The sequence below is a fragment of the Sinocyclocheilus anshuiensis genome, unplaced genomic scaffold (assembly GCF_001515605.1).
Source record: "Sinocyclocheilus anshuiensis isolate Anshui unplaced genomic scaffold, SAMN03320099.WGS_v1.1 scaffold297, whole genome shotgun sequence".
In the NCBI taxonomy this organism is placed as follows: Eukaryota; Metazoa; Chordata; class Actinopteri; order Cypriniformes; family Cyprinidae; genus Sinocyclocheilus; species Sinocyclocheilus anshuiensis.
This window is the reverse complement of record NW_015536479.1, coordinates 929,704-940,740: the sequence shown is the minus strand read 5'-3', so window position 1 is coordinate 940,740 and position 11,037 is coordinate 929,704. Positions and strand designations below refer to the sequence as shown.

General features: G+C 40.7%; 1 protein-coding gene across 1 annotated transcript; it reads right to left on the bottom strand.

The window, feature by feature from the left end:
* Positions 1-2,422: 2,422 nt before the first annotated feature.
* LOC107671854 (arginyl aminopeptidase-like 1) lies at positions 2,423-10,632 on the bottom strand. The gene is made up of 11 exons (XM_016464879.1): positions 9,622-10,632; positions 8,236-8,376; positions 7,995-8,146; positions 7,443-7,559; positions 7,124-7,359; positions 6,795-6,908; positions 6,395-6,507; positions 6,174-6,282; positions 5,728-5,952; positions 5,484-5,626; positions 2,423-3,660 (listed from the first exon to the last, which is right to left on the bottom strand). The coding sequence occupies exons 1-11, from the start codon at positions 10,084-10,086 to the stop codon at positions 3,394-3,396; spliced, it is 2,082 nt and encodes a 693-aa protein (XP_016320365.1). The 5' UTR covers positions 10,087-10,632; the 3' UTR covers positions 2,423-3,393.
* Between the last annotated feature and the right edge of the window lie 405 nt (positions 10,633-11,037).

The window sequence follows — 11,037 nt, the reverse complement described above, 5'->3', positions numbered from 1 at the left end:
TTATTTTGAAATAAAAATCACACTGATGACATCACTTGACTTCCTTCCTCCTATTTCCTGAAGATCTATGAAAAAAGGCCCATGTGAAGTCCACTGTCTCTTTTCAGTTATCAGAAATTTTCTCATGATTTCATTGATTTCATATGAAGCTTTTAGTGGAAGTCACTGGTATGACCTACGTTATTGTTAGGGAAAAATAGAATATAAACTACTCAATTTAGTGAGTATACCATGACTGACAACATGTGGTTTGATACCTTGCAGCAGACATTTTGTAAAATGCATTTTTCATGAAAATTGTCACTGGTGTTACCTTCCTTATGGGTAGCACCGGTGAAGATCAGTTTATGTTTATGCTCTTTTACTAACTGCTTTCACTAATTGCCAAATGTAACAATTTAGTCTTATCTACTTAATTATAGTTGAAGAATAAGGATCTTTGGTCTTATGTATGTGTCAATGGTGTTTCATTGTGTCACTGGTGTTACTTTTTTTTCTGTCACATTACATAAAATATGTCACGTGACATGATAATAATTTTACATCCATTGAATTCTGCTTCACCCAAGAGTTAAGATTTAAAGGATTGCATCATTACTTGTTTATAACTGTTTTTACAAATATTTTCATTGTTATAGCAAATACATTGTTGCGCAAATGAACGAACGTCATTCAATCACACTTTTAACAAACCTGATTAAAATAAAACAATCTCCTTATTTGTTGCATTATCATTATTTTTCTGTAACTCTGACTACATGTACTAAAAAAAATCGAGAAATAATATTTCATAAAAACCTTTAAAATTGCCAAAGAAGTAATGTAACACGAGTGACAAAAAAAATGGTACGTGTTCTTTAAATAAACGCACAAAAAAGATTTAAAAAAAATCATTAAGCTGTCATTTATGTGTATTCATAAAGTCAAAAGATAATATAATAATGTGGACTAAGTTTAAATGCAAAAAAAAGGAATACATTTTATAGACATCTTGCCATACCAAAAGTGGATGTTTCTGTAGAATGACCCTATCCTATATAAATATATTTAATAAACGTAACATTTTTCTTAAATGTATACATGCATGTGTGTGTCTTTATAATAAATACACACAGCACACACATAGGCTATATTATGTAAACAAAAACTTTTATTTTGGATGCGATTAATCGCGATTAATCATTTGACAGCACTAGTTTTTAAGTTTCCGTGAGATGATCTATAACATATTAATATCTCATTACAAGAATCGTGTTGTTATATCGCCTAACTAAACGTTTTTACGTTATTACGTTAATTTCTCGCCATCCCAAACGCTTCTGACGCCAACTAGCTCCGCCAATTTTCATAACTGGCACGACCTTACAGTTAACCCATTAGCCTACTAAAGCTTGCAATCGAGTGACTAATTAATTGGACATTTGGCTGAAGACAATGATCCTGAAGAGATTGAGGCATGAGCAAACACTGACAAAGACTAGAGGATGAGAACGATTTGACAGTAACTGTTCTTTACTCCAAGTTTGGATGAACAAAAACACAGTCCCATCCGTCATACTGACAAAAGGTAAGCATCGTTTTTATTGCATTATTGACGTTTTTATTGCATTATTGAAACATGTATTTCCTAATACTCCAAGTAAAAGTAGCGTTTGCCTATTATAGTCCACGCCTATAATTTTTGCATATTAACCATAGTTAAGTCCATATTAACCACAAACAATGATTTAGGTACTTCTCATTACCGCGGTAATACCAATGTTACTGTTTTTCCTAAAACAGTGTTGTTTATAATGGTAAAGTAATTGTAACTACAAATGCCGTAGTTGTTCTTCCCCCAAAAGATTTAGCATCTACAACAATTCTATCTCAGTTCCATAGTTGCTAAGGTGTAACTATAGAAAAACCATGATACATTTCTAACAATGGGCTGAAGGGGTCACGTGGCTGAAACCGCATATCAAAGCACACACAGACAGGATCAGTAACACATTTACTCATTAAGGTAGACAACATTAGATGAGGGTGGAAAACAACCCCTTTTATTGTTGGTTGTGCAGTGTTAAAGCCTCCAATCAACAAAGCTATGATTCTACAAGCTAGAGAAACTTGCTGATGAGTGTCTGCCATATGCAAGAAAGTAAAATCCAAGGTTGGATCCTCAGACACAACACATATAAAGTGCTCTCTGTTGTCTTTATTACCTGTTAAACTGAACCTGTCTTCCACTGTGCTTGTAGTTAAGGCCAATGATGATCAGCTTGGACCCATCCACCTATAACCCCACCCTGAACACCCATCACGCTCACTGCATTCTCACAAATCATAATCTGTTCCAGTCTCTTCAATATATGCTCATTTAAGGGAAATTTGCCAATTATAAAATAAAAAATGGAGTGAAAGAAATGCATTGTTTTCCAAAAAAAAAAAAAAAAAAAATCACCACAGCATCTCAATTCCTGAAAACAACCTTTCACACAATGTATGACAACAGTTACCAATGTCACCCTAGTATGGCTCAAATAACAAATTCAGGCTGTTAATTTGAACAGAAGTGTTGAAAACACCCACAGTGTTGAAAGGTTTGAAAGGCACTAACATGGCTCCACTTCTTCTGTCTTGATATACCCGAGACTTAATGTTGAGTGGTTAGCACCAGGAAAGAGAAGCTTGAGAAAGACAGATTCCAGTTCAAACAAATAGGAAACAATCTGTTTATCACAGAAAAGCTGAGAGTGTGTTGGTTCTGCAGGATCTTCATTAGGCCATGATCAGATTTGCACAATGAGTACAGACTGTGTGCATTCACGCCAGTTTTCAAACACTGTCCAGGAAGGCGATGAGTCAGGGATTGGTCCTCCTCAGAACACCTCTGTGTAGCTAGCAAAAGGAAAGTCTCTGAAATCTTGTCAAGTCCTCCAATTGATTTCTCAGAGAACAGATGCAAACACAACATGAGATGATGTGCATAGGCCGGAGGAACATATGCAAAACACCCACAAAAATAAACAAAGACACACACATTCACACACTCAAAAAGGTAATGGCTAACAGATGGCAACCAGTATCCTTGATACTGACATACCCCTATCCATATGCGTACACACACACACACACACACACACAGGTGATGGCATAATAACCATCGCAAACATTTGTCCTCCACTTTGTTCCACAGCCCTGAGCAGCTTTATGTTTAGCTTATGAAAATCAGTGTCTGCCTTTATAAATAGACATCCCAGTGTTGGTGAGAGTGTACACCCATCAGCGCTAGCCTCTCACAATGCATTGCTATGGTCCAGTCTGAGCCAAGGAGTTCAATTCCTGTCCTGTTCCTGCCCTTCTGGCTTTTCACCTCAAACAACCTTCTGCTTCTCCACAGAAGTTTTGAACTCATGCGGACACATTGACGTCTCGCAGGGCGATGGTCCCGTTGGCAGGGGGGTCTGTGGGCGACGAAGGGGCAGAGGGTGGTGATGTGAGTAGAGATGGAGCAGTGCTGGTGTTGAGGGCACTGCTTTGGAACAGTATCTGCTGAAGTGTCCTGCGTAGATTTGGGTGCAAACGGGCCTGAGTTTGATAAAATACCTCCACAGCAAAACACTTCATCACCCCTCCACACAGATCCTCGTAAAGGGGCACTGTGTACATCCGTGAGGTCTGGAAAGGAAAAAGGAAGAGGAAAGTTAAGACAACCCATTGCTAAACAGACCAGATGAAACATTTATTTTCTATAGGCCTACATAAAATGCCCCATTCTTAATTTAAAACAGATCTCAGTGCCACAGTGAAAGTAGGAACAAAAGTCCCAACTGCATGCACTACTCGCACTTTAATATAACTCTGACAAGCACCCTTTAAATATCTCTTTCGTGTGACAAGATATACACCAGATAAAGTGTGTTTGAAGTGTCATGCAAAGAGGAATGCCTAAAGCACTGTAACCGTTTTTTTCTTAAATAGGTTTTCAAAATTACAAAAGACAATGTTCAATAAAAAAAGTTACATTATTAATATCTGTAATAATAAAAATAAACCATAACTGGCAAGTAACAATTTAACATTCATTTTCCTGGCATTAAACACATCTCATCAGAAGTTAGCGTTAGAACTAGTGGTCGACTGATATTGTTTTTTTGACAGCCAATGCCGATATTTTAGAGAGCAGGGTGACCGATGGCCGATATATGGCCGATATAAGAATATTTTTTTTATTTTAATTATAATTTATAATTATCATTTTTATTTATTTTAATTAGTATTTAAGAAATTTGTAATAATTTGAAAATGAATTATATTAAAAATAAATGTGTAAAATAAAGATACTTATACTTTAGATGACAACTTCCTGATTCTGTAATCCTATTACTTTAATTAGTATTTAAGAAATTTGTAATAATTTGAAAATGAATTATATTAAAAATAAATGTGTAAAATAAAGATACTTATACTTTAGATGACAACTTCCTGATTCTATAATTCTATTACAGTATTTTTCACAAATAAAGAAATATTTAAAAATATATAAATAAAAAGAAATTAAACACTGTAACCAACAGGGCACTCTGGGAATCTGGGAAGTTTGTGTGTATTGGGAATATATTTTTTCAACTAAATCCATGGTAACACTCATTTTACATGCAGCACACAGCAAAAATGACATGAATATGACAGTAGTCAAATGGATAAAGTGCAACATAATTTGAAATCACGAGTTTAAAGTTTGTCGATTGCGCATTTCCAGTGAAGCTGAACTCTCCTCCAGTCCGCATTCAATTAGCACAAACCGAAAAACCTATCGGCCGATGCCGATATTTGAAAAATGCCAAATATCAGCCGATATATCGGCCTTTGCGATATATCTGTCAACCACAAGTTAGAACTGTATGTTTTATATATCCACTTTGGAGGTTTATTTTATACATTTCAAATCGTTTGCCATATATGACAGGTTATGGTATCATCAGAATTCACTATGAAGAATTCATAAACTTATTACAGTCTCTTAGGATGAAATGTAACCATGCTTGACACAATACACTTTAGAATATGGTAATCAATACAACATGCTTTCGATGAAGCAAAAGAAACCAGCCAAACTGGTTGTGATTGAGTACATCTCTTTACAGCTCTGAAAAGAGACATGACGTCATAAACAGTCAATAGTCAAAGAGTAGCCGAGAGTGTTTATTAGAAACACTGGAATGTGGATGCCCTTTAAGGAAAACTCAGTTTATACTGAGTGGAGGGGTGAGGGAGAAATAGAGAGCGCCAGGCACTAACTCACTAAATTACACGCTTTTATAAACCAGACTGTCCATAGCTTAATAGTGTTTGTGCCCTCTAAACACAGGCAAAATAAGAGACTGATTTGCTTGAACTCATCTTCAGACCACAAAAAAGGCTCTTACAATCAATATGGAGATGCTACATTAATGTATTATCAGTTACAGCCCAAAAGGCACTTGATTCACAAAACTCACATGTTTATGCAAGAAGCTGCGAACTCGGGGCAGATCAGCATAAAAGCTGTTCCGCACTACAATCTGCAGCCATCGAATCTGGACTTCAGCGTTCATGCCGTCCAACAACGCAGAGTAGCAGCTTGACAAAAGACTCATCACCTCTGAAAGGCCAATCATATTTCGTATTACAAGAGAAGAGATGTCAAACATCAAAGCAATGGGAATACTAATGTCGACAAACTGCGAAATGGATTCGGAATACCTTGAGGCAGAGGTGAGCGGTCTAGAAGTCGGTCCAGGAAGAGGACGGTCTGAAAGGTGCTCCAGGAGGAGAGGTCAAATGTAGAGATCACTTGGGGGTCAGGGGCATCCACGCCCCAAAGATCACACAGGTGCTGAACAGGGCCTGTTAGAGCACTACCCGCCGAGAGATCTGGTTCACATAACGGAGGACCACAGCCATTTAGCCATCGCTCAAATTCCAGACCTGAGCAAGAGGGGAAGGAAGAGGGAGGGGAAGAAGTGTCACATTTCTGTTTATTTAGCCTCCATCTCTTGCACTGCTAACGTTGCTCTGACCCCTCACTGGGCGTTATGACTGGCTCAACAGGGAAATTCCTAACTGAGGACAAATGGAGTACAGTGAGATGAGTAACTAAAAGTGTCTCTGTGTGTTAATCATCATCTCTGACAGCTGTCGAAACTCACCCTCTCGTTGAGCAACGCAGCTCTCCTTCAGCTCAGGGAAGAAGCCAAGGAAAAAGTCCAACAGATCCTGAGCGATTACGCTGCTGAATCTGAACTTCTCAATGTAGGCCTACACAGTGCAGGGTGGAAAAATTCAGAAACTTCATGTGTGGACCATGCCATATATGTACAATGGAGCATAAAAATTCATGCATGTGTGCGGTGAATGTCATGTTTCTCACCCTAAGAAAACTATCAAATCTCTTGATGTCGCCACACAGCTGTGAGAGGTAAGATACAAAGCAGAAGCCTTTCTCATAGGTGAACAGATTCATTAGACTGCTGGGGTTTACACCTTCGGAGAAAGAGAAGGAAAATGGATAACATGGTACATTGACCCATGAATCATAGGACTGACACTTCACAAGTACTTCATAAATATTTAAGCACATTTCCCAGACAAGCTGAACTTTGCAAATGAGGATTTTCCTAGCTCCTGTCTTTCTGAAATCTGAGTAACATGGAATTTTAGATGCATTTACCACACAGCTATTTCAGGTGTACGGAAAAATCACTAAGTGCCAAACCCAAGGTCTCTTTCACTCATACAAAAGCTGGTTTATATTGTTAAAAAGGTTGTACCTGGCTCAAATTTGGCCTGCAGCTTACTGACAGGATTGTTGTCTCCAAGAAGTCGCATCTGTCTGTGAAGAGCATCTAGACGGAACACAGTCTCAAGACAAGTGAAGGCTTCTCCTGAATTAGAAAAATGAAAAGATAAATGTAAGGAGAGCATTGTGGGATATCAACAGGCCTCTGCACACTGCTGGGGCAAATGCAAACACTCCCATATCACTGGCATCATTCTACACAAGTATGAATCTTTGTGAAATGTATGCATAAACATTTGCAAAAGGCCTACATGGTGATGTTTCTATGTTTGGATATGTGTGAGGATATGACGTGTATACCATAGGCCTCTGTGGTAATGCGCCTCTGAGCATAAGTGGCCAGACCCTCACTGAGCCACATTTCTTCCCAGGTAGCATTGGTGACCGCATTGCCAAACCAGCCGTGAGCAATCTCATGGATGACATCAATCAGCAGAAACTCTTGACTCTCCAGTATGGAAGAAATTATGAAAGTAAGACAGGGATTCTCCATGGCAACGATGGGGAATGAAGGAGGAAGGAACACTATGTCGTACCTGTAAAGGGAGAGACGGGTTAATGCCTGATTATGAGGCTTGATGTGAACAAGATTGATATGAATGGAAAGTACGGAACTAACCTTCCCCATACATAAGGCCCAAAAAGGCCCTCTGCCACATTAAGCCAGCACTCCACACTGCCACCCAGTTTACTGACCGCACACGTCAGGATGCAAGGCTCTGCCCACACACGACTCCTAAAAGCAGATTGTGGCTGAGGTAAAGCACTAAACACTAATGAAGACAATGCATATATCTTACAACAATGAGCCTGAGATAATTGGCACATAAGCCAGCTTAAAAAGCCAGCATTTCCAGGCTAGTTATGCTAAATAGTACTGGTTTGGTTTTGATATGCTGATGAACCAGCATAGCCATGCTTTGTGCAAGCAAAACTTAGCTGGTCAACCAGCATGGTTTTTCTGAGAACCTTGTTGACCAAAGTAGCACATTCATGCTGATAAAGATAGGCAACTGATGTGGTCTTGACAACTGTGGTTAAGCGGCCTATTTGAGACAAACCAGCACACTAGCATTCTAGACTGAGCACCAGTATATCACAGTTTAAAACAACACATGCTGGTATCAAACTATACTGTTGTTTTCAGCAGGGATACTCAATCCTTATTTACCTGGGCCCAATGTCTGCATGCTGTAGGTCTCCTGCCACCAGGGCAACCAAGTAGGTTGGGACAGGGTACTCCATGGTGAACTGGAAAACCCTGTCCTGTTTAGAGTATGCACTTCTTGAGGCACTCATCAACACTGTAACACCTTCTGGTACCTGTAACGCAGTAAACATGATCAATAACCAGAAAACAACACTGAATTCCCACAAAGATGTTTTAGTGGATCTGAGCAGCTTAGACTTACCCTGACAGTGGCAGAGTAGGTGCTTTTGACGGCTGGCGTGTCAAAACAGGGAAAAAATGACCGGTTGCAGACCGAGTGACCCTGAGTGAAGACCAACGGTCGGGTTTGTCCGCATGTCAGCTCGGCATCCAGCCACCAAATCTGATGAAGGAACCAGGGAACAGTAAGGTGCGGGAGTACCGTTGGCAAATAAATGTTCTAGAAAATAGCTCTGAGCATGCAAATGATTCAATACAGATCTACGATTTAAGGTTGCATGGTTATTAGATAGGCAATAAAGCACTGTCATTTCATTTATTTCATACAGGTGAAGCAGTTGTGAATCCAAACGTCAAGTTCTTGATGAAGTTGCAGAAACAACAGACAACTACCCATATAGAGGTGAGCAGCTAAAATGCCTGTTTTGTGTGTATATTACGCCCCTAAAATAGCACAGTGTAAGCAGGGCACAGCAATAAGAATGACCTTATAGCCTAGGGCCAGTTTTGGACCAGCTTACAGAGCTGTCACCGATATGTAATGTTTTTATGCATTGCAAACTCATATATTTGGCTCTCTGTGATGTTTGTTGTTTAATTTGTTATGAATTCTGCTGATGTCAAGTGTTTGCCAAGGTAATGTTATCTAGTTGGCTATTATAGATGAGGTTTTGATCGAAATTGCGATAATGAATTGTTTTGGAAGCATCAGTGAGAATGATGTTTTGCTTTGAGGGGTTGAAAAAGACTTCCAAGAAACAGTTGTCATGCTGATATAGCTGTATAGTTCAAATTATTATTATTTTTGTAATGAAGAAAACTAATGAAAAATGTAATTTCTGACACATAACGCTACTAAACACTACAGCAGTCAAAGGAGCATATAAGGTACATTAAACATGAAACCCCTCTGTGCAAGTGGGCAATGACATGTACAGGTTGCAGTGCAAATAACACTAAACAGGTTTGTTTTCGTAATCAACTTGTGTACCTAGCCATCTGTAATTGAAACCTGTTTAACACAGCCCACCTTCCAGTAATTACCTCGTGCACTCATAATCATGACCTGGATAACTCTAGTTATCTACTTACGAGGCCATGTCACTACACCGAGGTCATTCTTATCAGTATAGCTCAGGCGCTCCAGTACACTCACTGTTTTCTATCCTTGCGTGTATCTAATAAATAAATGGGGTGATCCCACAAGCATGTTTACAATCCCGCGTCCCACAGGACCTCTTTAATCTCGCGTAAAAGCGGACGTGGCAGAGCTGGTTATCAACATTAAGGCTCCGCTGCCGGGATATTTTTAGTGGATATTGACTCTGTGTACAATAGTCCTGTGCAACAAAGTTATTATTAGCGTGTATCAGAGGCAGCTCGTCGGCTGTCACCGCGTTGACCTTACCGCAGGGCCGTCTGTGGTAGTGTAGCGGATGGTGACACGGAAAGCCCGGTGCGGCCGGATCACCGCGGCCGGGAGGCTGATGTTCAGAGAGGATCCGTAATCGGTGAACGGTTGTATTCGGTAGGTGAGCGCCAAAAACACGTCGGGAGCACCAGACGCGCCGGGCACCTTGCAGTCCACGGAATGAATTAATAACGAAGGATGCGTGTCCAGAATGAGGGACTGGACGCCGGGCTGGACGGGCGTGAGCTCCAGAACCTGCCATCCCGTCATCCTCTTGACGGCGAAGTTCAGGTGGAGGTCCAGGTGGAAATGTCGGAGTTTAAAGCTGTGGAAGTTGGACGCCGACGCGACGTCCACCAGGCGACAGTGCGCCAGACTCCGGCCGCCCTCGCAGGACTTATTACCGGGAACGGTCAGCACTTTCCGACAGCAGCACAGCGTCGGCCGCTGCAGCTCGGCCATCGTAAAGTTTGGCGAAGAAATACACGATAACGTGACGACAGCGTCAAACTTTAAAAGCGGCGACCGCGCGCAGCGGTCTTCGGAGTCGAGCTCGGCGGAAGACAGATGAACGAGCGACCGAGTTAGTTACATTGTTGCTGGAGTTAAAGGGGCGGTCGAGGCTGGACACTCAGCGGAGGAGGAAACCGAATGAAAGCAATGATAATAAAACGATCAGGAAGGCAGTAAAAGGCATTAAAACAAAACACAAGTCTACGTAAAATCCATTAGAGCCGTAGACACGACTGACTTCAGCCCTCCGACCTCCATCTAAAGCAGAATATACGTGTGGATGTCTCAATCCGTTCCGAGATCCCTACGGAAAAACTACCGGCAGAAGAAACAACGCATAGTGAAAGCCCCAATGAGCAGAAACGATCTGAGTTAGAAAACAGGAAGTAAAAACAGGGGAGGAAATCACTTCGAGACGGGAAAGTTTTCGAGCTGCAGGGGGGCGCTGCGGAGCTCGCAGCACATTTCACGATCAACCGCAAAAACACTGTCCAACAGTGGACAAGCATCATGAAAACCAGGTAAAAAAAAGTACGCTTCCATAGTGTACTTAAAGTGCTCTATTTTCGCGCACTAATTTTGTGCTTCATGTAGGCTACTTCTTAAAGGGGTCATATGATGCTGCTAAAAGGAACATTATTTTGTGTATTTGGTGTAATGAAATGTGTTTATGCGGTTTAAGGTTAAAAAAAACACATTATTTTCCACATACTGTACATTATTGTTTCTCCTCTATGCCCCGCCTTTCTGAAACGCGTTGATTTTTACAAAGCTCATCGGTCTGAAAAAGCGAGGTGTGCTCTGATTGGCCAGCTGACGGAAATGTTACGCCCCTCACCACACTGTGATGCCTGCGCAACCACATGTGACGACCCCGGGCTGGACTCCACTTCGTCCACG